At 42.9% G+C, this 27856-nt stretch overlaps 1 protein-coding gene across 3 annotated transcripts; it reads right to left on the bottom strand.

Moving 5' to 3' along the window:
- Positions 1-1164: 1164 nt before the first annotated feature.
- C1GALT1 (core 1 synthase, glycoprotein-N-acetylgalactosamine 3-beta-galactosyltransferase 1) lies at positions 1165-27856 on the bottom strand. 3 transcript variants are annotated; one of them, XM_040965148.1, is made up of 4 exons: positions 27656-27856; positions 9118-9354; positions 5637-6304; positions 1165-4531 (listed from the first exon to the last, which is right to left on the bottom strand). In XM_040965148.1, the coding sequence occupies exons 2-4, from the start codon at positions 9335-9337 to the stop codon at positions 4328-4330; spliced, it is 1092 nt and encodes a 363-aa protein (XP_040821082.1). In that variant the 5' UTR covers positions 9338-9354; positions 27656-27856; the 3' UTR covers positions 1165-4327. The 3 variants fall into 3 exon arrangements, with proteins under 3 accessions (XP_040821082.1, XP_040821083.1, XP_040821081.1); XM_040965149.1 differs by lacking the exon at positions 27656-27856 and adding an exon at positions 14255-14430; XM_040965147.1 differs by lacking the exon at positions 27656-27856 and having other exon boundaries at positions 9118-10012.

Here is a 27856-nt window from a genome sequence, read left to right as displayed (position 1 = left end):
AACACTGTGTCCAGATTGCTACTGTGAGCACCAATGTACCTTTCCACCATACAGTCATAGCGGAGTGGCTGATTGTTTAAAAGTGCATCCCACGGCATGGTGCATTCTGTTGCTTTAGGATAAGTAATGTATAGTGCTGTAAAGTTATGTAAACCTAGTAAAACTCAAGAATTGTGATGAGAAAACAACTTAGAATTTTTGAAAAAATAACCCAGAGACTACCCATAAGATTTATCCCACAACTTCTTATGGTGTTTAAAAATGAACAGACAAAACAACTTTGAACATGGTGATTTATTTTATGCAGTTTAAATTGTTTAAAAATTTCAAAAGGCACTTTAAAAAACATTTGAAAATACATTTTTCTGACTTAATGGTGATCACTTAAAATAAGCAAGTCACCAGACATTTTCAAACCATTCATGACACTATTACCTTAAATAACTGTAAAATTTCAAAACGCAGACATTCACTACATAGTACAGCACACTGCTTAGCAGTAAGATTAGTTTCCCTCTAATAATATACTTCATGTAGATTATTAATTGGCATGTTCCTGCAAAGCTACTCAAACCTGACTAATGTAACCTGGAAACCAGAGGTAAAAAGGAGTTGAAATAGAGCAGTTTTCTAAAGTGTTTGTAAAATTCTTGTTCCAATTTGTTACAATTTTGATTTCATCTCAGATATAAATAAGTTTTAAACCATCACAAGTTCTATTTAGCATAAAACATATCACAGACTGTCCCCTAGACCTGTTAAGTATGTTTCAGTCAGGCATAATGTGAGGAAGTGGAAAAATGGGGCAGGGTTTCACTTTTCTGTTTCTGAGAAGGGTGAGTACAACTGTAGGTGCAGCAACGGCAGGACGGGCGTTCTGAGTGCCAGCAGTCATTGCTCACTCAGATGCTCACTTCCAGTCATCTCACAGACAGCTACAGGTGAATCGACCAAAGGAACCCTGTGAAGGCAGCTAGAAGGCCGAGGTTAGCTACAGAAGGGCACTGATGCAAGGACACACACACTCTGAAGGATACAACGGTCTACTGAAAACTTAGGTGAAGCCAAGCAGCTCAGATGTGCTGAAACAGACTGGGGTGGGTGGGGAGCACCTCGGGCTGCCAGGAACGGTATCACAGGTTCAAGGAAGGAAAAAGGCATCAATTATGGAAAGTTAAACAGTGATTTTAATGCCCAAATCTAATAACCACATTAAAACCTGGTGACTTATTTTGTGAATATCATTACAGAAACAAAAACTCCTCTAAGGTTTACGGTGTCTGGAGGCAAACTTTGGGACAAAACTCTGCCTTCTGTCTGTGAGCCCGCCATTAGAGGACAATGCAAGAGCAGAGGCCATCCAAAGCCTGTGTTCTGACAGCACACGGAAAGCACCGACTCAAACAGTATCAGGAAATCTGGTTTTATGTACTATATTAAATACTTAATTTTTTTTTGTTTTTAGGTCATATAAGATAAATGGTTCTTGTGACAATTTTAAACTGATAGTATGAATCTGTTGAAAAATGCTTTGCATACTATAACTCCATTTTCTATCCCTATTTAAAACTCTAGTAACAGAGCACATTCTTCTATGCTTTTAACGAAGTGTATTTTATTAGTACTTCATGAACCCTTCCTACACTAGAGTGGAACTGCTGAGCTTGGAGAACCATACTGTGGGCTGACGGACCAGTTTGGAGGCGCTAAGAAATTTTGCTGAAATGGCTAATCCACTGACCCTTGAAACTTTTAAATTAGTTTACAATGAACATAGTGTAATCCTGGACTACAGGGATTTAAAACATTTGTCACCAAAGCATGAGAAATACTTTATGCATAAGGCAGTAACTTTCAGTGTGTGCCAGACCCATCTGCATCGAACTACAGTGAAAATGACTAACCTGTAGGGCTTGTCTCAACAGTAAAGCCAGGCTCCTCGGTGACATTTCTGAGCACAAGGTGTGGACCGGAGTGTGACAGTGAAAGCAGCTCCTTGAGACCACAGCCTTGCCATGGTTAAGAGTGCACGCTCCCAGCAATCGCTGGGCTGGGAACTGGACATCTTAGTGAGTCCTGGGCAAGAGCGTGACCCTCAGAACACAGGAATCACTCCGACAATTTGGCTGGCTAATCTAGTACTGGTCCTGTCACATGCTGCCAATAAAAACGGAAAGAATACTAAATGGCTAACTCCAATCTGACATGGTACCAGTAAATACAGACTTTAAGTATAAATCTAGTTCTGTGATTGTGGAGAAGTTACCTTAGTTCTCTGAACCTCAGTTTCCTCATGTGTACAGTGAGATCACCCAACGTGAGGATTAACATTGACCTTTAGAGCGTTTAAGCACAGCACCTATCATACAACAGGCACTAGATAATTTACCAGCTAGCCTAAAATGTACAAAGTGTTCCCTTCAATGTCTGAATTTGATCATTTAATTATTTACAGTCAGATATAAGAAAACAATCTCTCACTTCTTATTCTGGGCCAATATGCTCAGAGCCTTCCACAAGCATTTACTTATTTAATCCTCGTATAACTCCTGTGAGGTAGGTAGAATTATTATCCCTAACTTACAGATGAGAGAACTGAGGCACAGGGCATCTTGTGACGTTGCTCAAAAACAAACTTCAACCAAGGCAGTCTGACTCCAGAGCAGAAGATTCTTCTCCATGTGAATTTCCTAGGTGTGAATTTCAAGGTTTTTGGATGGTCACGATAAAGAATTTATACCTCTAGCAAAAAGAAAAGCATACGTGGGTTACAAATGAATTTGTGTCCACCTCAGAAGCGGCTCTGTTGGAAGAACAGATGAATACTGTGGAGTCTTGGCAGGTCACATGACCCCATCAACAACTGCAGACTGAACAAGTGGTACGTGTTTTCGTTATGTAGACAGAGCACTCCACAACTAGCCACATCAGATGAACACTTGCTCACACAGAACACCAACAGGTCATGGTTTTGACATGTTTTGGCACAATATATTTAGGGAAGCAGCAGAGTCACGGCGTGACAGCCAGGTAAAGTCAGCATAACGACATGGGAAAGGTCAATCTAACATTCAAAGTAATCTGCAGCTTTAGTATATTGTCACCATACACTCGGCACTCATTACTGTAGACAAGAACTTCCCTTCCTTCCAGAAGCTCTTTATAATGAATATAAGTGATTTATGAACATGTTTTTGATGAGCATATTGGAGGAGTATTCAGCTTTGTTAAAACTGTCCACTGGCCAAACAATAATCCCCAAATCCTAAGTCAGCAAGCAACTTCAGGTTCTTATCCTCAAGTGTTTGGTCTTTCAGTTAAACTACTTGGCTTACTTAAGCATTCTGCACTGTCTAATGTTTTAAATTCACAAAATCTTCCATTCAGAATATTTTGCCACAGTAATAGCCACCTCAGATCTTCAAAGTGCTTTACCAACTCTGCTTTAAACAAGTTATGAAAGGCACAAACAAGTTCTTATCTCTTAACACAAAAGTAAAATGAAATAATGCAGTTGGAAAAGTCTTAAATAAAAATGTTACTTAATTATTCCTGAGAGTGGCAGTGATACAAGAAATATATGCCTAAATAGCATTATATTTATTTACTAGTTGCCTAAAATAATGGGATATTTGGGAGCAAAATAACTTAAAATGCGTATTTATAGAAAGCAATTAATGCTGTGAGTAAATAAATATTAATAGTGCAGAGTAGTACTGAAGAGTGGTTAACTACTAATCAGAACAGTAAGTATATAACATAGTCAAGGCCCAGGATAATTTCAAAATATGGTTTTATTAATGCACTTTAAGGTAGGTGCATTCTGTTTTCCTGGAAGAAATACTGCCAATCATTAATTATCTCAGCCATCTTTCAATAGACAAAAATGCTAGTTTGGGAGTAGTGGTGGTAGGGGGTTGGTTCACTTAATATGTTGCAAATATAAGCTCAATTCTTGAGTTTATAAACACTGAATAACGACACTCCCTTCTAAAATTTTCTTTAAGGCAGATCAGTTTAGTATTGTATGTTGCTAACACAGTGCAGTATTATTCTACCAAACTGACAATAATACACACGGTCAGAAACAGACAACAAATCTCCTGTTCCTCTACCTGGCTTTAAAGCACACGTTCTTCATATATATATATATATATTACTGTATCAAAAACACATTTTAGCAGACTTCACAGCTCTTTTAAAGCTTCAGTTTAGAGTCACTTATGTATCAAAGATGTCTGTGGAATGTTCACTTAGAATTGCTCACTGAGATCCAGGCTCCTGTAAAGCACGCAGAGTCCTTCAATGCAATGCCAGACTTCTTCCTTCAGCGGTTTCCTAATTTTACTTTTGAATCTTCATTTTTGTTTGCTTGACTTACTTCCTTTAATGTATTTTTAGGTAAGTCAGGTTGATATCTATATAAATAACCATATGGGCGAAGATGATAAACGAGGTATTCCAATTCATACATAGTTGTAGAATCAACATAATGAAAAGAAACTGCAAGATCAGAACAGCAACCCGGACCCTAAAAAAAAACAGTGGAAACATACATTGTTAAAACCATATGTCATTATTCTACAACATATACCTAACAAGGACTTATGTTAAAAAACAAAATTAAGCATGAGTGATGTCGATGGTAAAGCCAAGGCACTAATTTATTACTTTTGTTATTTACTTATTACTGCTGTAATTTCGGAAGCAAGAGTTCCTTCTTGTGTGTGCCAGACCCTTCTGCATCTTTATTTTTAACTACCTTCTTAAGTGTTTTTGCAGATAAAAGTTCTTGATGTCTTTAAATGAAAGTGGCACTTGTATAAAGGACACAGCTTTCTCTAACTTTTGTTTTCTCATCAAAGTTTTCACTTTAACTGTACTTGTCCCAGCCTTGGAGAGACAGCTACTGCAGTGTCCAGTGACCACATTGATACTTGAATCCTGGTAAGCTTTGCTTCCCCCATCTGCAGTAAGTGATTACTGAAAAACAAGGGATATGAAATTTGGGATGTCACTTCCCTAAAATCTCAAACACTATTATTGATAGAATAACTGCATTTAGGCTGCATCAGGTGAGCCAGCTTTAACACAGGGTCCAATTATACTTCTCATGGAATGTTAATTGGCTTGGCATGAAAACAGGTTTAAGCAAGAATATGAAGTCAGGAAGAAAAAACCTGACTCTGAATGCAATAGTTACAGGGACAATTTGGGGATGCACAGATTTCAATGAAGCTTCAGACTTCTCAGTATGGACAAGGATGATAATCTGGTATTTCCCTAAAGAAATCTCATGGCCAAGTGGCCTAACTTGTCTGAGTAGTTGAGACATCTACGATATGGAGATTGACTGCCCAAATTAGCTCTCGCATCTATGTAAGCAACAAGAACACTGGCAGTGCCAGCAGCAGTGATGGGCTGTACTGGATTTTTATAGCTCATCACCCGCAGCTTGGGGGCTGACATTTTGGGCCAGGTAGCTGTTTGTTTTGGGGGGCTATGCTGTGCACTGTAGGGTGCTTAGCATCTAGCAGATTTATAATTTGGAGAGTGAACCAGTAGATACATGTTCTTCAAATTTCAGAGCAAATCAACCAGCACCAGAATTTACAGTAATCACCTTTGAAGCTTACCTCAATAGGAGGATAGTAGTTGTAATTCCAGTACCAAAAGGTCCTAGGCAGGTAACCTTTGATTAGGTGATGTTCTGGGACAAAGGGATGAAAAGTCTCTTTCCCAGTGGTGTCTCTGGAGTCCCCTGCTTGCACATTGAGGATTTCCATGCACCTCCCGAGGGCCAAGTCTTCAATAGAAGAACTATGCGTACATTTGTCTGTTCTGAATGCATCAACAAATCTCCTCAGGGCTTCTTTGCTTAGTACGTACCCCGCTCCTCCACTCATGTAGCCTTGCTTCACATAGGGCTTAAATCTCCTCCCAAAGTAAACTGGTTGTTCAGGGTCATATTTTGAAAGAAGCCATCTCAAGTTGTCCAGTATGACATAGGTATCATCATCTGCTTTCATAAACCAATCAGCATCGTCTAAATGATGGTCATAAACATACTGAAAAGCTTTAATTGTTTTCCAATACAGTTGATCTCGGCCTTCTTTGGTTTTTAATCCCACAGTAGGGAAGTCTTTATTTTCTTCTGAACTCATAAACAACACTTTATTACAGCGCTGGGCCCATGTCACTTTGACATGTTTGGCCTTTTTCTCTAGATTTTGAGGGCCTGTCATAACCCAGCAGAGAATTTTAACTTTCTGATAGAGGTTTTCAGCGATGTCTGTGTTCTCATCTATTAAAAAAAAAATAAGTTATACATAGACAAAATTAAAATCACACTGGACACCTTCCCAAACAATTTTGAAGGCCTTCTTATCTACCCATCTTTCAGAAATGATTTAGCTAAAGGAAAGCAAAATTCATGTAAATATGGACTGACATTTTGATTTCCTAGTTTAATGTCAATCTTATACAATGACTGCAGCTAATAAGAGTTGTCACAATGATATAAATTCTTACTCATATTGGTTTTGAAGTTTCTTAGAAATGCAGGAACTCAGGACCTACCCAGACAGAATTGCACAAGTTCTCCTGGTAATTCCAACACACTTGGCCTTTCATACTTCCGAGCAAGCTCCTGCAGGCTTTTAACAACACTGACACCAATTTCTCACTAGCTGAAGAAACATCTGGAAGGAGTTCTGAAGCTGCCACAGTCCGCTGGGATTTTTTTTTCTTTAATCATATTTTTACAGATTCGAAAGGCTGAGTGATAGATTTCCCCCATCCTCTGTTCAGCTCCTCACATGCCTGGAACTGCCCAAGCTGGGCCACACTGAAGCCAGGAGTTCAGAATCCCACCAAGGTCTCGTGCAAGGTCACCTTCACCTGCTGCATCCCAGCGTACATGTTAGCAGGAAGATGGATTACAGTACTGTGGATACGAGGCCCAGACCCTCCAGTAAGCCCTGTGACTGTCCTAAAAAAGCAACTTAACCACTACACCAAATGCCCACACACTGTGAGGAATTTCTGTAAGGACCCTAAAGGCTTGATTTCATGTTACCCCAGTTCAAAGCAGAGGACTTAATATGTGGTTAGACTTACTTCCAATAGTATCAGACCAAAGTTTTAGAATGCCAAAATGCAAATTACCAGAAATAAATGTGAGATTTCCAAGACTAGCTAGAGCCTTATTTTTTTAAAGACTTATTGATATTAGAAAAGGCATATGTACAGAGAAAGATTCTGTCTGCTGGTTACCTCCCCAAGTGGCAGCAATAGCTGGAGCTGATCCAAAGCCGGGAGTCAAGAACCTCTTCCCAGGTCTCCCACACGGATGCAGGGTCCTAAGGCTTTCGATGGGAAGTGGAACAGCCGGGACACAAAGCAGCACCCATATAGGATCCTGAGTGTACAAGGTGGGGATTTAGCCACTAGGCTACCATGCCAGGCCCTAAGACTTCACTTTTAAAAATGATCACTTTGCAAAGACCCAGGGGATGGCACTGTGGTACAGCAGGACACCAGCATCCCATGTAAGTGTTGATTTCGGGTCCCAGCTGCTCTGCTTTTGAGCCAGCTCCCTCCTGATGTGCCTGGGAAGACAGTGGATGACAGTCTAAGTAAGAGCTTGGGCACATGACACTCGGGGGGTGGGGGGGTCCTAGATGGAGTTTCTGGATCTGGTGGACATCTGCAGATCCAATCAGTAGACAGAATTTCTCTCTGCCTTTAAACTCTTTTTAAGAGACCTTATGCCAGATTATAAAGCAATACATACCTTCTTACTTCATAGGAGTCTTGTGCCGACCCCTCAAGCACCACCAGAGTCCATTCAAGCAAGCAATGCGTTTAAGAATTTAAACCGATGTAGATTCTGGTGAAAGCTGGGTTTAAATAAGCAACTCACATCCAGCCAGTACCATTTCACCTGGAGAAGGAGCTCCATGATGAGATTCTCAAACTGTGGTAAAAGACCACCTTTATTTCCAACAGTTAGAGAACCATACTTTTATAAAACAAACCATTACTAAAATGAAGTATGTAAGTTGTGAGTACTTAGACAAAATTACTGAATCAAACTTCTCCAGTAAATGTTTTACTTCAATGTAATACTTATTTAATCAACCATGAGTCTTGCAACCCAAATTCTACACAGTTCTTTAGAATATATACAAAGTTAAAGTAAATATCCAAATTAAAGTTGGGGCCTGGCGTGAAAGCGTAATGGTTAAGGTGCTCACCTTGAACGCCTGGGATCCCATATGGGCGCCGGTTCTAATCCCTGCAGCTCTACTTCCCATCCAGCCCCCTGCTTGTGGTATGGGAAAGCAGTTGAGGACAGCCCAAAGCCGTGGGATCCTACACCCACGTGGGACTCCCGGAAGAGCTCCTGGCTTCGGGTTGACTCAGCTCCAGCTGTTGCTGCTGCTTGGGGAGTGAGCCATTGATGGAAGATCTTCCTCTCTGTCTCTCCTTCTCTCTGTATATCTGCCTTTCCAATAAGAATAAAAACAAATCTTAAAAAAAAAAAATAACTTGGGCCCGGGCGGCATGGCCTAGCAGCTAAAGTCCTTGCCTTGAATGCACCGGGATTCCATATGGGTGCCAGTTCTAATCCCGGCAGCTCCACTTCCCATCCAGCTCCCTGCTTGTGGCCTGGGAAAGCAGTTGAGGATGGCCCAAAGCCTTGGGACCTTGCACTTGTGTGGGAGACCCGGAAAAAGTTCCTGGATCCTCGGACTGGCATAGCATTGGCCATTGCGGTCACTTGGGGAGTGAATCGTCGGACGGAAGATCTTCCTCTCTGTCTCTCCTCTTCTCTGTATATCTGACTTTCCAATAAATAAGTCTTTAATTAAAAAAAAAAAAACTCCTAAACGGGCAGCCTGTGCATCCTAGAATTCTAATGGTTTTCAAGCTGTGTGGGTATTTTCTGTCACATCTGTTTGCAGAGATCTCTGCACTGTGTCAATGTCTTCCCACAGTGTTGGAACTGGACTAGAGAGAAACAGATGAAAATGAAGACATTTTAAAATTATATACCCTCTACAGTTCCTCAAATACTGAGAAATGCTGTTTGTATTTACTCTCTAACCATACCTTTATGTTGGCTCGAGTCTGCATTGAAGTTGATTTGTCCTTGCGCGTGGTTCTGCCCACTGTCCTCCGAGTGCCCAGCATGAGGATCATTATGAAGAATTTTAGGCTGGGTGTCACCCTGTTCTCTCAATAAAATACTAAACAGTTGAGAACATAAAAAAAATCCTATTGCTGATCCACAGAGAAAGATTAGAAAATTCAGCCAAGATTTAGAGGCCATTTCCCGGAAGTGTATTTCTGTAAGGAAAAACGAAACAAAAAGCAGTATGTTATAAAACCGCATACATACTGAGTAAAAATTCTGACAATGGTTAGTTATAATAATCTGGAACTCTGTATCTCTTTGTGCAATTTGTTCAATATCCCGAATCATGTAGTTTCCAGGTAACCTGACTGCATACTTACAAGACAATTAGGGAAAAGATCAATGAGTAACTTGTTATTAACAAGAGTAGCCCTGATTTTATAGACTGAAGTAACAGGTCTAAGTCTCCTTGAATTTGGACAATCACTGCATCACTACAACTCCCAAGTTTTCCTTCTGAAAATACCTCCTGAGTGCTGTTAGCTTTCTGGATTATGAAATTCAACAGAAGGGAAGTCTGAGAATTCTCTGGAGCTTGTTATATTCAACTTCCACATTTCACACAAACCAGGGGGCAGGTTCTTTCCTGTTTTATTCGATTTATGTTCAAGTCCTCTTTACTACTAGATTTAACCAGGTTTGAAATCCCTAAGTGCTGGGTACCAGGAGCGCATGTGAAACGAAGCCTGCGTGGCACTCTACCCTTCTCCCTTTCCTCACTGTGTAAGGAGGTACAACACAGCTCTAACTCTGCAGACGGCAGAGACCACTGAGGAAGCACACACTGCCGCGGACTCACCCACAACTCTGACCCCCTGCTGAGCTTCTTAGCCCGGTCCTGGTGGGAGCTTTTTTTTTTTTTTTAAAGTAAAATCACAGTTTGAGATTTCTATCCTTGATTTCAAACTTGATTGCAAGGTTTTGTTTTTTATAAATTTATTTTATTTTTATTGGAAAGTCAAATACACAAGAAGAGGAGCGAGAGAGAGGAAGAGCCTCTGTCCGATAATTCACTCCCCAAGTGGTCCCAACAGCTGGAGCTGCACACATCTGAAGCCAGTGCTGGGAGTTTCTTCCAGATCTCTCATGCTGGTGCTGGGTCCCCAGGATGTCCTCAATTGTGGTGATGCCAGATGGATGGGAAGCGGGGCCACTGGGTTTAGAACTGGCACCCCTATGGCATCCAGGTGCATGCAAGGCAAAGACTTTAGCTGCTAGGCTACTGTGCTGGGCCCTTAACTGCAAGGTTTTAGCAATCTTATGGAAAGTGCCATGCTGCTGACAGAGCACATGTCAATTACAGATGCTTCTCTTCTTTCACTGGGATTCCACCCCAATCCTGTTAACTCCAGATGTTCCCTGACTTTCTACATAATTTCCCCCGGCAGCCCACTGCAAAGCCAGTCAGCTGGGGACTGTGTCCTGTGCCAGGGGATGAGGATATTATTAACGCTGCATTTTTGTGTGTCTAGTATGAGCTCCCAGAAGGCAGGATACAGAATCGGTGTCTCTGAGTTGCCAACTATGAAGCTTTGTCCTCTCCCCATCCCTAAATCTAACCCTAACCAACACCCCAACATTCTCCGTATCAGTCACCCCAAGACCCTGTGTAGGTCACCTGCCTGTTTCTCACCTGCTAGCCAACCGACCTCACCAAGGCTGTGTTCAAGAACTCCTATTTTCATTTGGTTGTGGCCTCAAAACGCCAAGTGGTGATGCCAGCAATTTGGATATGCCAAAGAAAAGCCAGCGAACTGCTGCTTAAAGCAGAAAAGTGAGTTATTGAGTTCTTCAGATAAAAATATCCTATGCTGAGGTTACTAAAATCTACACTTACTACTGTTAATCTCGTTATGCCTCATTCAAAATTTGAACTTCTCTACAGGTATAAATATGCAGAGGAGAGAACAAGGTGAGTAGGGTTTGATATTACCCGCAGTGTCAGCCACTCAATGGGGCACTGTAAAGTGTCCCCTGAAGATAGCGGAAGGTTAATATATTACTTTGCTATCTGAAGCCTCTATTAAGTTTTTAGCTGAGAAGAAATTAGCAACAAAAAAGTAGAACAATTAAAACAATATACTATAGTAAAAGTTATGTCAATGGGATCTCTATAAATTTTAGTAACCTTGGGTCTGGTGCCATGGCCTGGCAGCTAAAGTCCTTGCCTTGCACACACCAGGATCTCATATAGGCGCCAGTTCTAATCCCGGCAGTCCCGCTTCCCATCTAGCTCCCTGCTTGTGGCCTGGGAAAGCAGTCCAGGATGGCCCATAGCCTTGGGACCCTGCACCTGTATGGGAGACCTGGAGGAAGTTTCTGAATCCTGGCTTCGGACTGGTGTAGCACCGGCCATTGCGGTCCCTTGAGGAGTGAATCATCAGATGGAAGATCTTCCTTTCTATCCTCCTCTTTCTCTGTCTTTGTAATGAAAAATAAATTAAAAAAAAAAAAAACTTAGTAACCTCAGCATAACACTTTCTTTCTTACTAACTTGACGACTTGCACTAAAGAACATTTTATAACTTTTCTTTGGAATAGCTGAATTGGCAGCATCACTGTTGTGGTGCTCTGGGCCCCTTTTAAGTAAACTAAGAGTTACTTGAACACCATAATTGATACTGAGAGTCAATCCAAAACCAAGACGCTAATGAGGAGCTGACAGGCATGGAGCTATGGGGAGGGGTCTTCAACAAGCTCATGAAAACGTGCATTATCTTTCAACTGTATCTTTCTCTGAACTTTGGTAAGTATACCACTACATAACATGTTGAGACTAGAAAGAGGATGATTCATGGGCCAAGTAGGATGACACATGATTTCACATAAGCAATTTGAAAGCTTCAAATTGTTCATTTCTGGAATTTTCCATGTAATACTTTCAGACTGTAGCTGACTAAAAATAAATTAAATCACAGAAAACAAAAATGTAAATAAGGATCGCAGACTACTCTGTTTCCCAGTGCCATATGATCACGTCCAACTGCTTAACTCGCCGCACGCTCCAGCTCTAGTCTACACCTTCTTGCCATCTTAACTGCTGACACTCCCTATCCTACAGTCAGCCATCTCCACGTTTGCTACGGCCTCTTACAAGGATGCTTAGATCATCCCATTCTCTTCCTTAGAGATTCTCTCAGTTTCGGTAGTTCCCGTGACTTCCCTACCCCAACCTCCAAGGCCAAATGAAGCACTCCTCCATGAGTGTTTCACTGCTTCCTCACCGGCACCTCTGCCACACACATCACTAGACTGTATTTCTCCACCATCACATTATGCGCGCTCCAAGAACAGCTGCTAAGGCTCATTTACCTCTCTCCAGTGCACTGGCTTGGCTTGTGAAAAGACAGGGCCTCTACTCCCTGCATGAAATGACGGCCAAAACTCCTGAAGGACTGATGCCACCCCACCCTTTCTCATTTCTCTTCTTATTTGGGTGTTCAATTATTAAGGACTAGGCCATAAGCAGCTCCACACATGATGGAATTACAATCACTACACACATCCAGGTAGAGGTACAGGGCCCCACCCTTCCACCAAATGCAAGTTTACATCTCAAGTTTCTCCTTGGAACAGAGAAGACATAAAAATAATAATGTTTAAAAAGGGCCAGTATTGTATGGGAAGTCAAGTCACTCCTTGCAGCCCTAGCGTCCCTTTGTGGCACCCAGTTCACATCTCTGCTGTCCCTCTTGCAATCCAGCTTCCTGCTAATGTGCACAGAAAGGCCTCTGCATCAACATGAGAGACCCGGATGAAGCTTCTAGCTCCAGGCTCAGCCTGGCACAGCCCTGGTTGTTGTAGCCATTAGGAGAGTGGACAATGGAAGGAAGACTTTGCTATCTCTCCCTTTTTTATCTCTTTCATGTCAAACAAAACAAATGTTAAAGAAAAATAGAAAAAAAAAAACCAGCAAAAATAGAGAATCTGATTTCCAGTGCTACCATATTACTAGGTTGAAATGTCCAGCTCACAGTTAAAAACAAGGCATACATACAGCAATGTATGATCCCAAACTGTGCCTTAGAAAGATCTGATGACAGACCTATCACACTTTAAAATGCCCTAAATACACTGTTTTTTAAAAAAATATGGAAAGTCAAGAAAACAGAGTACAAATATGAATAAAGAATGAAATAAGTATGAATCAGTGCTGATAAAGAAAACTCCGCACAACCTCTCCCCAACCCGCCCCGCCCAAAAAAGGAAAGAGAAATTCTGGAGCTGAAAACTACAATAACCAAAATTTGAAAATACACAAAACTTAAAGGCAGTCTAGAGCAGGCAAAGAGAAAAACAGCAAACCTAAAGACAGAAGAGTTGAAATTACTGAGTGTGAGGAATAGAAAGTAAAATGTGGCAGAAAAAGCAGAGCGTAAAGTAGAACTCCAATTAACAGACCAATATGTAAACTCTGGGCATCTCAAATGGAGGAGAGAGAAATAATGTTTGGAAAAACAATGACCAAAAAGGTTCCAAATTTGGTCAAAGACAAACATCCAAAGCTGAACAAATTCTAAGCAGGATGAACTCAGAGAATCTCTTCAAGACACATTATCAAACTACGAAAAGTCAGAAAGCAGGAAGTTGGAGAGCAGCATGAAGGGGCTCAGCGCATGATGCCACCTCCCAGGAGCAACGCAAGAGGTCAGAGAGAGGCTGATCTGGCTACAGCGTAAGGGAAGTCCATGTTAGCCTCGCAGCTAAGACACCAGTTAAGAGGCTCAGGTACTGTTCCAGAGGACCTGGGTTCGAGCCTCATCCCAGGTTTTGATTCCGGCTTCCTTCTAATGCAGACTCCGGAAGGCAGCAGTGATAGCTCCAGGAACTCTGTGCCTGCTTCCCAACAGGAGACTGTGTTAACCTCCTAGCTGTCAGGGTTATCCAGGGAGTGGTCCAGCAGAGAGGGGCTCTGTCTCCCTTTTTCAGCCTCTAATTTTTTTTTAATCAACCAGAGAGCCTATACCTGGCAAAACTGCCCTTTCCAGGGAAAGGAAAAGTTAAGACATTCTGAGGTAAATAAAAAACCAAGGGTGTTCATCATCACAATACCTGTTATCTGAGAAACGCAGAGTGCGGCAGGTTCAAACAAAAGTACAGCAGACAAGAACCAAAGCTGTATGAAGAAATAAAGGCAAGCATCTGGGAAGTTACAAAAGCTGGTGTGGTTTTAACTCCATATTCTGTTTTCTACATAATCTAAGGAACTGACAAATTAAAAACATATTTTTTTGAAACACAAAGTATGAAGACAAAGCTTTGTGAGATTAACAACTGAAAGGGAGAGGGAATAAAAAATACAAATTCCTGTATGTTGCTGGTATGAATTCAAATTCTAAGTAGAATATTATAACTCCAAAACACTAAACATGATTCCAATAATGAAAGATAACAGCTACAGAATATACAGAGAAGGAAATGAGACTTCAGTGTAAAATACAGGAGGAAAAGCAGCTGGAGAGAGCAAGCAGCACAATGACAGAGGTCCTCATTAGTGACTGGACAAGCTGTAAAAGGATAATCTCTCATCCAAAGGCACATATTGGTTGATTGAAAAAACATCTGCCTACATGCTATTAAGAATCTTACTTCAGATCCAAAGACAAAAATGGACTTTAAATCAACAAAGGTTACAAGCGACACATTACACATTAATAAAAATTCAAGGGCAGACACCTGGCGCAGTGGTTATGCTGCTGGGTGTCCGCTTCCCACACAGAAGTGTCTGGCTCAAGTCCTAGCTCTCCTACTCCCCATCCAGCTCTCTTGTGATGCGCACCCTGGGAGGCAGCAGGCAACAGCTGCAGTCCTGTGTCCGTGCTACCCAAGTGGAGACTCAGACTTCAGCCTGGCCTGGCCCTGGCTATCATGAGCATATGAGGGGTGAGCTAGCAGACAGAAGACCTCTCATCATCTCTCCTTCTGCATGTGCAGTATAGTCAAGACATGGGAATTATAAATATTTAATGACAGAAAGATGGGAGAAACGTCAAGTACAAAAATCCCATCTTCAGTAAAAATACAATTTTGTCTCTTCCTTTCCAACTGGCATGCTTTTTTATTTCTTTTTCTTCCCTAGCTACACTAGCAAGACCTTGCAGTTATATGCTGAAAAGTGATGAAATCAGGCATCCTTGCCTCGCTCCTGACCTTGGAGGGAAAGGCTTTCAGTCTTCACTACTGTACAGGATGGTCTTGGTGCTTTTCTCATTTATGACTGAAGTGATTCATTTCCACTGAAATGACTATGTGCATTTTCTTCCCTCCGTTCTGTTAATGCGGTATACATTTCCATGACTTTTTCTATGTTGCATCACCCTCGCACTTTGAGAGTAAATCCCCGTTCACAGTACATAATGTTTCAACACACTCAATTCAGCTTGCTAGCATCTTCACAACCAACACTGCTCCACAAGCCCCTGGTCTTTGCTAGGCTGGACTCACAGAAGGAGCAAGGAAGCACTCTTTTCTCTCTTACCTAATGAAACTGTTTCTCTTTATTGCTTGGTAGCATTCAGCAATGAAGCCATCAGGCCCAGGGTTCTTTTGTTGGGCAGTATTTGATTCTGATTTGATTGCCTTTCTAGTTATAGGCCTATTCTGGTTTTCTATCTCTTTGTGATTTGGTCTCAGTAGGTTCTGTTTGTTTCCAGCAATTTCTCCTTTTTATCTAAGTTATGCAGTTTTTGGCAGTCAGTCATTCATAACACTCTTACAATCCTTTCCATTTCAGTGGAATTGGTAGCTATCCCTCATTTTGATTTCTAATTTTAGTAATTTGAACTTTTTTGTTTTGAATCAATTTAAAGATTTGTCAGTTTTTCCATTTTTTTTTTTTAAAAAACCAACTCCTGGTTTTATCAATGTTCTATGTTTTCCCACTCCATGTTGTCTGTTCTATTATTTAATGTCTTTTTTAAAACCTTTAATTTTTTCTTAATTTAACTGAACATGTTGTTGACTTAACATTTTTTGTTTATCATAAGCATTAATAATAATACATTTCCCCCTTGCATTGCTGTCTGTATCATAATTTTTTGCTATGTTATGTTTGGCCTTTCTCTAGGTTCTAAGTATTTTCTTATTTCTCTTTTGACCCTCTGGTTGTTTAGTTTCCACAAATTTCTCTATTTTCTAGTTTTCCTTACTTTTACATGCTGTGATCAGAGAAGATAATTTGTATTCTTCTCTTTCAAATCAAACCAGGCAGGCTTGCCACCAACAGCTCAACTGGCAAATCTTCCACTTGCAAGCACTGGGATCCCATATGGATGCCAGTTTGTGTCCAGCTGTTCCACTTCTCATCCAGCTCCCTGCTCATAGCCTGGGAAAGCAGTGGAGGATGGCCTAAAGCTTGGGACCCTGCACTCATGTGGGAGACCCAGAAGAAGTTCATGGCTTCTGGTTTTGGATCAACTCAGCTCCAGCAGATGCAGCCATTGGGAGAGTGAACTAGTGCATGTAAGATCTTCCTGTCTTATCTTCTCTAACCTGCCTTTGCAACAAATTTTTTAACTAAACAAACAAACAAACAAACAACAACAAAACCCTGACCAGACTGTGGACTAAGCTGTTCTCTGTGCACTTAAGAAAAGCAAGCATGATTGTTCCTGGCTAGAATGTTCTAGTAGGCGGTTTACTGTGCTCTCCCATCCTGTTTTTCCTATATGAGTCTAGTCATTACTCAGAGCAAGGTACTGGAATCTTGTAAGTAATATTACACTTTCTGTGAGTATGTGATACAGTATTGGCATCCAAAACATAGAGAATTACGAAACATCAATTGATTAAAAAATGGTCAAAGGACTTAAATATTTCTCCAAATATGATACACAAATAACAAATAGCACAAGCAAACATGTTCAATATCACTGCTCATCACGGCAAAATACAAACTAAAACAACAATAAGGGGCTGCTGCCATGCTTGAACAGGTTAATCCTCCACCCTGTGGCCGAGCATCTAATATAGGCACTGGTTCGAATCCCAGCTGCTCCACTTCCAATCCAGCTCTCTATTTAAGGCCTGGGAAAGCAGCAGAGCAAAGCCCAAGTCCTGCACCCCTGTGGGAGACCTGGGAGAGGCTCCTGGCTTTGGAACAGCTCAGCTCTGGCCAGTGCAGCCGTTTGGGAAGTGAACTAGTATCTCTACTTCTCTCTGTAACTATGCCTTTCAAGTGAAAATAAATAAATCTTTTAAAAAACAAGAAATCATCATCTCAAGAAGGCATTAGTGCAACCATTTTCACAGTAACCAAATTCACAACAGCTAAGAGATGGAAGCAAAACAAGCATCTTTTAACAAATGAGTGGATAAACAGAATGTGTTACTTACACACGAAGAGTATTATTCAGTGATTCAATAAAGGAGGGAATTGGAGCCGGCACAATTTCTCAACTGCCTAACCCTCCACCTCCTAGCGCAGCAGCCTAAGAGGGCACTGCCTTATGTCCTGGCTGCTCCAGTTCCCATTCAGCTCCCTGCTTGTGGTCTGGGAAACAAGCATCCAAGGGTCCAAAGCCTTGGGACCCTGAACTCACATGGAAGACCCAGAGGAGGCTCCTGGGTCCTAGCTTCAGATCAACTCAGCTCTGGCTGATGCAGCCACTTAGGAGGTGAACCAGAAGATCTTTCTACCTCTGCTTTACTCTGTCAATCTGTCTTCCCAATAAAAATAAATTCTAAAAAAAAAAAGGTCATTTTGATATTTGCTAAAAAGTGAATCAACTTTGATAGTACTTCATTAAGTGAAAGAAGTCAATCACAAAATGACAAACACCATATGACTCCACCCAGATGAGGTGCTTGTGGTCAAATTCAGAGACATAAAGCAGAATTGTGGTTGCTGCATGTTTGCAACAGACAGAATGTGGATTACTGTTTAAATGGCCATAGTTTCAGCTTTACAAGTAGAAAAGTTACCAAGATGGTTTATAACAACATGTATGTACTTGGGCCCAGTGCGCTAGTCTAGCAGCTAAAGTCCTTGCCTTGTATGTGCAGGGATCCCATGTGGGCACTGGTTCAAATCCCAACAGCCCAGCTTCCCATCCAGCTCCCTGCTTGTGGCCTGGAAAATCAGTCAAGGACAGCCCAAAGCCTTGGGATCCTGCACCCAAGTGGGAGATCCAGAAGAGCTCCTGGCTCCTGGCTTCAGATTGGAGCAGCTCTGGCCATTGTGGTCACTTAGGTAGTGAACCATCGGATAGAAATCTTTCTGTCTCTCCTTCTATGTATCTGCCTTTCCAATAAAAATAAATCTTTTTTAAAAATGAATGCATTATCACTGAACTATAAATTTTAAAATGATTAAAACGGAACATTATTATGTACATTTTACCTCCATTAAAAAAAAAGAGGAAAAAGAATCAATGATAAAGGTGCCAATTTTCATGGACTATTACTCAGCCACTGAAAAGAATGAAATTCTACCATTTGCAACTAGATGGTCCCAACTAGAGACCATTACACTCAGTGAAACAAGTCAATCCCAAAAAGACAAAAAGCATATATTCTCTCTGATAGAAGGAAACCATCATGCAAATTGGAATGTATAGTGATGGAGTAATAAAGACTACCATGTCCAGATGTGAGGACACAATGCAATATGCATCCCTACTTCCAAATCAAAGATGGACTCCCAACAAGTGCTGGACACATCAAGACAACGGACGCAGGACTGACACTGTACCAGCCAGCTGGGGCATACTTACATAACAGATTGCTCATGAAGGACTGTACTACTGTAACAATATGGGGAAAATCAGTCAGGGGTGGGAATTGGGGGGGGGGAGGGGCAAATCCCAAACCCTATGGAGTAGTACCATAAAATTCAAAATTCAAAATATAAATGTAAGAAAAAATGTCAATTTTCTCCAAAGTAACCAATTTCTTTATAGTGATGATAACTGTACTACGGAATAAAGTAAAACACTTAGTAAACACACTCCAAAAGCTTAGAAAAATAAATGTTAAGGAATTTGGGGGTAGGGATGGATTAAATTTAGAGAAGATACAATTTAAAACACAAGATTTCAAAAATTAGATGAAATGGTAAAAGTTATTATTCTATGCATTGTTTGGAAAAGCAAATATATAAGCAGCTAAGATGTGACTTGAGCTGCTGTGTTTCGTCTAGCACCTGGCTTCCAGCCCTGGTTCTGCTTCAAGTCCAGCTTCCTGTGAGTGCACGCTGGGAGCAGCGGGGAAGGCTGCAGGGCGTAGGTCCTTTCTGCTCACCGCCAAGAGCCACCCTGAGTTCCTGGCTCCTGATGTTCCCCTAGCCTCAGCTCTTGTGGGCATTTAGGGAGTGAACTAGTGGTTGGAAGACCTAACTCTGACTTTCAAAGAAAAATTATATGTATGTATTATATATTACTTACAAAAACAGGAGTATAATTAAAAGTCTGATATTCAGACTGAATGGACAGATCATTGCATTTGTGAGTCTGCAATAAAAAGCATCTGTTAACTAACAAGTAACACTAAGAAATTTTTCTCTACAGACTGTCCAAAACCACATATCCCAAAACTGTACCCATGACAATAAACCACCCAACTCTTGTATGGGTGATGGATCTTCGAAACAGCAGCAGCCTCAGTTTCCAACTCCGAGTTTCAGGTAAGGGGGTTCTGCTCACGGCATTCTATCTGTATCTTAGCAATCTCCAAGGAAACAGGACTGCCAATGAAGCTAGCTTCTCAACCCAGACCTAGCTTGTTAACCCCTGTAACCCGTGGGGGTTAAGCCCATCCATTTAAATTTAGGCATTGAGATTCTGCCTAGACATCACCCTTCTTCCAAATGGGATCGTGCGCCTGTCCTGACTCAGTAACATTTCAGCATTTCCTCTGCCAGGTAAGACTCTCCAACAAGTCAATGAACCTGACTTGGTCGGTCTGCAGACGGATCCCGGCGGCCTTCACGGGCTCTGTGTTATCATGTCAAATAAACAGTCTAAGAAGAATGTAAGTACATGTGGAAACTTACTGCATGTAATATTTCAGGTCAAGGCAACATGGCTTAATCAAGAACGGGTACTTTGACAACATACTGAAACATAAAAAGCATGTTAGAGTAAAATGTTAGGGTAACATGTTATTGTTGGACAGTGTGAGATTCCTTTGTGCTGAAAACTGCTACTTTGCCAGGCCAGGAGGCACCTGAACTTTAGCAGGATTCAGTTTTAGCCACAAATCTGTTCTTTGCTGTCCTGCAACTTCGTAAACCCAAGTACAGGAAGGCCAGGGCACAATTCTTCTCTGGTCCCCGGACAGGAGGAAGATAAGGGTGTAAGAATGAGATGAGCCATACAGATAGTGGGTATGAGAACAGACCAGACTGCCTGTGCCTGAAGGCCATAAAAATTAACATGTCTAAGGTTGTTACTTTTGATGTATTTCCCAGCCCAAGAGGGCCTATATAATCTTCTGTCTTGGGCCATTCGAGGTCCGACCCGCCCCCCGCCCCCCCACCCCGGTCTGTGTGCCCCAAGTGCGGTCTGACCCCAACACGCTGGTGCAATAAACTCTGCTTGCTGTTTGCATTACCAGTGAGACTCTTTGTCGTTCTCTGGGGGTTGACTAGCTCCCACCCTGACGTTGGGGGGCTTTAGCCCGGACCTGACAGTTCGAGCATTCTTCATCTGAAATCACTGAAATGATTCAAGTAGTTCAGATCTTGTACTACCTACAATGAATAATGAGCTAACCTGAGGGTAAGACTTAAGTCTAAATACAAAACTCATTTCTCTTCCTTTTGAGTGTTTCTCTTATTTATTTCTTATTTTTGAAAGGCAGAGGGTCAGAGATCTTCCATTGGCTGGTTCACCTTTTATCTGGCTCCTACAGCCAGAGGTGGGCCAGGCCCAAACCAGGAGCAAGAACCTCCACCTGAGGGCAGGAACCAAAGCCTCCAGCCACACTCTGCTGCCTTCCAGGGCGTGCCGGCCCCAGGGGAAAGCCAACCCAGATGCACCGGAGCTGGAGGAGCTGGGGGAGCAGAGGGGAGCTGGGACTATAGGGGGATGCAGATTTCTCCACTAGCATGCCCACCAGTTTCCCATACACACAGCCTGAAGGCAGCTGTAGTCAGGTGGTTGTAACCTGACACCAAGAGGTCAGAGGTACAACTTTCCACAGGAAGTGTCATGTCAGTGTTCAAACATTTCAGATTTCCGATTTCAAATTAGACATTCAACCTGTAATCATTCCAAATGCTTGTAACATTTTAATATTTTTAAAAATGAAACTAAACTTGAAAAAACCTTTTCCTATTTTTGTATTTTCCCAAAACAAGAACCTAAGACTACTACAAAACTAAGTTTATCCTTTGGATAAATTTCTGGCAACGACACTGCTAACTCAAATATATGCTTCTTCATAAAATGTACCAAAAAATATGGAAAGGTGTTAGATATAAAGAGACATGATCAAGAAAATAGAAAAAGATAAAATATAAGATTCATAGGAAAGAAGTACAATGATCAAGGATGTTCAAATTTCACATATAATTAAAGAAGGTAAATTGAGACTGCCTTAATCTATCATACCGAAAATAATTATTTGTTTTTTTTCTACCCACTATTGACACAATTATGAGAAAACTAGCAGTTATAAACATTTTCTCACAGAACATACTTCTAATCTTTTGGATTCTCAAAATCTTCTACAACTTTTAGATCAATAAGCCTCAATCCAACATTTCACAGTCAAAAAAAATGTATGTCTATAATCAGAGGTATGCCTACAATATGACTTTCATGATCATTAAGATGCTTGTCGATGAGGAAGTAGTGAAAAAGTATACACCTACTGTTAACCACAACTGTTTAAAACAATGCAATTGGGCCTACTACGATAGCCTAGTGGCTAAATACTCTCCCTGCATGAGCTGCAATCTCATCTAGGCACGAGCTCATGGCCTGGCTGCTCCATTTCCTGTCCAGCTCCAAGCTTGTGGTCTGGCAAAGCAGTAGAGGATGGCTCAAAATCTTGGAACCCTGCACTAGTGTGGGACACCCAGAAGAAACTCCTGGCTTCAGATTGGCTCAGCTCCGGCCACTGTGGCCACCTGGGGAGTGAATCAACAGACAGAAGATCTTTATATCTCCTCTATATATATATGCCTTTCCAATAAAAATAAATCAATCTTTTTTAAAAATGCAGTTACTATCATCCCATATGGGCACCAGTTCTTGTACCAGCTGTTGCACTTCCAGTCTTGCTCCCTGCTGGTAGCATGTGAAAGCAGCAATGATGGCCCAAGTGTCTGGGCTCGACCACCCACACAGCAGACCTGGATGAAGCTCCTGGCTCCAGCCTGGCACATGCTGGCTGCGGTGGCTATCTAGAAGTAAATGCTCCACCTCTCCTTTGAGTGTCCCTCTTTCTTTGTAATTCCAACTTTCAAAATGAAAGAACTCTTTAAGGAATAATGATCTATATATGTTGACAGGGAAAATATTTGCAAACATATATTTGGTATTTCTCTAGTACAACCGCTAGAAACTCAACGAAGGAGAAGACAAACTTTTCATTTTACAACCTGACGTTTTAGTTTTTTTTTTACAATCAAGTATACATCAATCACTTTTTTCTGACAAAAATTACATAAAGATAAGGTACTCCATCTGGTTAAGTGAAGTTATATAGTAAAAGTGAAGAGTGTTGATTCTCTAAGTTTGTTCATCAGAAAGCGCTCCTGCTCTCTGGAACTTGGAGTCCCAGAGTTCCAGACACGAACTGCTCAACATTCACCCCTGGCTGCAGGTAGCTCACAGACACACGCACAAACGGAGTCATTCCCTTCGCCTTTGGGTCTGCTCATCTTACCTCGATCATTTCATTACATTTCTCACCTCACTGCCTAAACCAGAAATTGAAGGCGCAGCTGCAGTGTTTCCCTTGCCCTCAACACCAAACCCAGTTACCATCTCCTGCTAATCGTATTGTCTACATATTTTTGAAATCCATCATCTTCTCTCCATTTGTCCCACTTGAAAACCTTCTCTCCCTAAGCTATTTAATTACCCCCCCCACACACACACACACATACAACCCAAGTGCTCTCTTCAAACTCATCTCCTTCCCAGAATAATCTTTCCAGCATGACACTCTGGCTGAGCTCCCCCTGAATCCTCTCCAGGACACCCACTGCCGGTACAACACTGAGCATCTCTGACTGACAGCACTGACCAGATTCCTGGCTCCAGCTCACCACCTGTACTCCACTCCCCATCTACGCTTCAGCAACCTTGAACGTGAGTGTTCCTCAGCACACAGACACAGGCAGCTTACTGTGCCTACTGTCTGCTCTTACAATGTCCTCCTCCCTCCAGGATGTCCGCCTCAACCTCCAGAGGGTTTTTGCCCACCTTGGCACTCCTGTCATCATGACCTCCTGGATAAATGGGCCTTCCTTCCGAGCTGTGCTATTCACTTCATGATGTTTAGAAGCTCTGCTACTTACAAAATGCCACTAACAATTTCCCTCACTGTGACACGCAAGAGTATTTCTAGATGTTGCTAAATGTTTCCTGGTTAGGGAAATAAACCCCAGTTAGCAGCCAGCCCCAACAACCTGCTCAAAGTTAGTTTCTCATCTGTACATAAACGATCTCAAGAAAAAGTGATAGGAACACCTGAGTGACTGAGACAACTACAGTGGGATAACCACACTGTGCATTTCATGCTCCCTCTCACCCCATTACTAGTACCCCAGGCTGAGTCAACCCCTTTGTTTACCACAACCGCCCTCCTTCCACCTCCAGTCCATCTTCACCAGCGGCCAGAGGCATCCCTTGAAAATTCAAACTGATTTGTGACTTCATCTGCTCCGCACTGTCTTTCTGATCTCATTCAGAAAGCTAAAACCTTAAACGTGACCTTCACTCAGCCATCACACTGTTCTAGCTGTTTCTGATCTCTCCCAGTAGCTGCTCGTTTTGTAGGTCAAAAAAAGGACAAGCAGCAACTTCACCAGACTGAAACTGATACTACCCGCTTCCCTTGCTAGGCTTCCTTGCTAGGTCACTGTGCCTCAACCGCCCCTGGTGCTCCCCACTTGCTCTTCCTGCCAGGAACACAGCCCTCCCTTTCTCAGCTGATTTCCTTTTCCGGGTCCTGCCTGGTGGCCCTTGCCTTGCCCACAGCACTCCAATAGAATTTGCTTCTTCACCTTCTGCACTGGCTCTTTGCCTCTTCACCAATAGCTGTCAAACCTGAAACTGCATCAGAACTTGGAAGGAGGGTTGAAACAAGCAAGTTGGGTGGAGCCTGAAAATGGCATCTCTAACAAGGTTCCCAGATGACAGGGACGCTGCAGATCCAGAGCCACGTTTTGATAATGATGCCTCTGAGCCCAAGCTTCTGAGGGCAAGGTTTTGGTCCATTCACTGTCTCATTGGTAAGACACTGCATGCAGTGGGCACTGGCTTACGTAAATGAATTTAGACATTGCCCCTGTTCCCACAACTGCCTCTGATTCAGCCTGTCACATGGTGCTACCCCTTTACTGACCACCATAAAAATTAATTATAGAACAGTTGTTACACTGTGGGCTTTTAAAAAACCTTATCCCAAGAGGCTGATGCTGTCACATAGCGAGCTAAGCTTCTGCCTGTGGTGCCAGCATCCCACAACACCAACAGTTCATGTTCTGGATACTCCACTCCCAACCCAGCTTCCGGTTCATGGTCTGGGAAAGCAGTGGAGGATCTTCAAGTCCTTGGGCCCCTTTACCAATGTGAGAGACCCAGTAGAAGCTCCTGGCCATTTGGAGAGTTGAACCAGCCGATGGAAGAGCTTTCAATCTCTCCTCTCTGTAACTTTGCCATTCAAATAAAAAATAAATCTTAAAAAAAAAAATCACTCTTCATCTGAAAGCATCAAGACAAGCTTTACTCCCCAAAAGCCCTCCACAGCCAGGGCTGGGCAAGGCTAAAGCCAGTCTCCTACATGGTTGGCAGGGACCCAAGGGTGTACATTAATGGGAAATGGAGGAGTGATGACTCCACTCTAGGATGTGGTATTTAAGTCACTGCACCCATAGGGCCAGGCCCTATGTTGCTGCCACCTGGAGAAGATCTTCCTCTCTGTCTCTCCTCCTCTCTGTATATCTGACTTTCCAATAAAAATAAATAAATAAAATACTTTTTAAAATGACCCCAATTCCACTAGTTTCAGGTAAAAAATTTGTCATTCTTTTCAACATGCAGTAACATGTACACTAGCCTTCTCATGCAAATCTGAATCATATTCTAAGACGGCTGCATCAGAAGCGTCAGCTCTGAGCTACATCTGAATTAACCTCAGAATGAAGCTGTTTTTTATTCAAGTTTGATTTGTAACTGCACTGTCACAAAATTTCCAATGGTTTTACCACCAAAACTCTAAACTATCATGGTTTATAAAGCTAAGAAATATTCACAGTGCAATTAAATTTTAGCACAACTGAACATATAGTATGTAGCACAGGCCTCGTCACAAACTCTAGCATTTCTAATTGGCAAACATTTAATTCATTACATCTACTTCTATGTAGGTTTGTGATAAAACCTAAGAATTCCTGGGTAGTGAGTTCACTTAGAAATATAGAATAGTATATTACAAAAACAGGATTATGAAAAACGTTCATGAGCGCTAGCTTCATGACACAGTGGGTTAGGCCCTGCCTACAAGACAGACATGGGGTACGGACACACTTGCCTGCAGGAGCTGGGGTTACCCTGCTTTGATCCAAGTTGCTATTAACGTGCCTGAGGAAAATAGCAGAGAGTCCACACATGGGAAACCCAGAGAGAGCCCCTGGGTCCTGGCTGTGGCTGTTGCAGCTACCTGGGGGAGTGAAGCAGCAGATGCAAGACACCATTCTCCTGCCCTCCACTCCTCCATTTTGCCTTTCAAATAAATAAGTGAATCTTAAAAGGAAAAAATTAAAAAAAAAAAAAAAGAAAACATGAATGGGTAGCAACCACAAAACATTTTAAAATGTTGAACTCCAGTGAAAAGATACAGAAACACAAAGGCTGGGCAGACTCCAAGAGGCTTTTAATTGTTCCCCACTAGTTCTCTTTGCCGAGGAAGAATTGTAAATGAGTCATTGCTTCCTTACTAAGTCACTGTTTTACTTAACATATGGTGAAAGGAGTTAACTGTTTGGTAACTTCAAACTTCAGATTCACTTAAATTGCACATCAATATACATACACCAAGACTGGCAAAGGGGAGTGCAGTGCCCTGTGCCCAGCGCTTACAGCACACAGCTACACGTGCAGCAGGCTCGGCTGACACTGAGCTGACAGAGTACCAACCTGTCACCTAAACTCTTTCCAAAACCTCAGATTCACACCTTCCAAAATTACACCGGATTGAAATAACCTGAAATCCTGTGCCAACGCCTCGGGCAGGTCCCCGGTGGGAGCTACCAGCGACCTCTGCCCAGCTTTCAGTAAACACACACACACACACACACACACACACACACACACACACACACACGTCTTTACGCAACGACCTAATTACTCACTGATAACCACACAGTTCTAACTTCATACCAATCTTTTAAAGCCATAACGAAATCGACACACAGTCGGCGCAACAGCGTTAGAATGAAAATACAGCGATACACACAATTAACTGGAGAATTACGCTGTACATCAAATCAACCTTTCCAGAGTGGTTGTTTTTTAAAAAATTAGGAGACAGGACGGTGTTAAGATGAAATCCCCATGCTTAAGTTAAGGGCATCATTAAAAGTAGAAAATTTATGGAGATGTAACGCTGCCTAGACAACTTGCTATCCACTACCAATTCCACCACACTTTACCGGGGGAAGGAGAGGTAACAACAATTATTATTACACATGACATACACGAGGTATTTCCACACCTGCCTCTCCACCTCCACGCAGCGAGTGCCCCATAAACCACACCTGTGCCGCTCACCCGCTCCGCGGCAGGGAAACTCAGCACGGATCCCGACGAACCCGGCCAGCAGCCGACCGTTCGCGGGGCGCTCAGGTGGCGCGCCTGCCCTCGCCCCCAACGTGCCGCACACCTGAGCGCCGCGTCCCGCCTCCCTCGCTGCCCGAGCGCGGCGCCCGGGGCCCGGCCGGGCAGGACCGCTAAGTGGCCCGACCCGGACGCCGGGGGCGCAGCGCGCGAGGCGGAGGAGAAGGGCGCGCGGGGTGCCAAAGGACGGAGCCAGACTGGGGGAGGCTACCCAGGCGGCGAGACGGAGCCCCGAGACTCTCGGCTGTGGCACTGGCAGCAGGAAGTGCCCCGCGCCGACCCCAAAACACCTGTTTGGCCCCGCCCGGGCTCAGGTTCCCACCCCCGGACGCTCCCCGTTCCCCTCCCTCACCAACCCACCACACACACCCCGAGAGGCGGCGGCGGCGAGGGGAGCCGAGACCTTGGCCCCGCAGCCTGAGGGCGCCTCCGCCGGCCCTACCTGACGTGAACACCGAGCTGCCCCGCGCCCCTCCCGGGGCGGCCGAGACGACGACGACGCGGGCCCGGCGGCCTCCGCTCCGCTGGGCAGCCGCACCAGTGGCTCGTGGCCGCTAGTCGGGGCCGCCCGCGGCCGCCCAGCTCGTTCCCCGCCGGCGGCGGCGCGGGGGCCGAGGCGGGCCCGGCGCGCGCTCCCGCCCGC

Source organism: Ochotona curzoniae, unplaced genomic scaffold (assembly GCF_017591425.1).
Source record: "Ochotona curzoniae isolate NIBS_2020 unplaced genomic scaffold, NIBS_Ocur_1.0 scaffold_3835, whole genome shotgun sequence".
Taxonomy (NCBI): Eukaryota; Metazoa; Chordata; class Mammalia; order Lagomorpha; family Ochotonidae; genus Ochotona; species Ochotona curzoniae.
The sequence above is the reverse complement of the archived record's forward strand: the minus strand, read 5'-3'. Positions and strand labels throughout refer to the sequence as shown.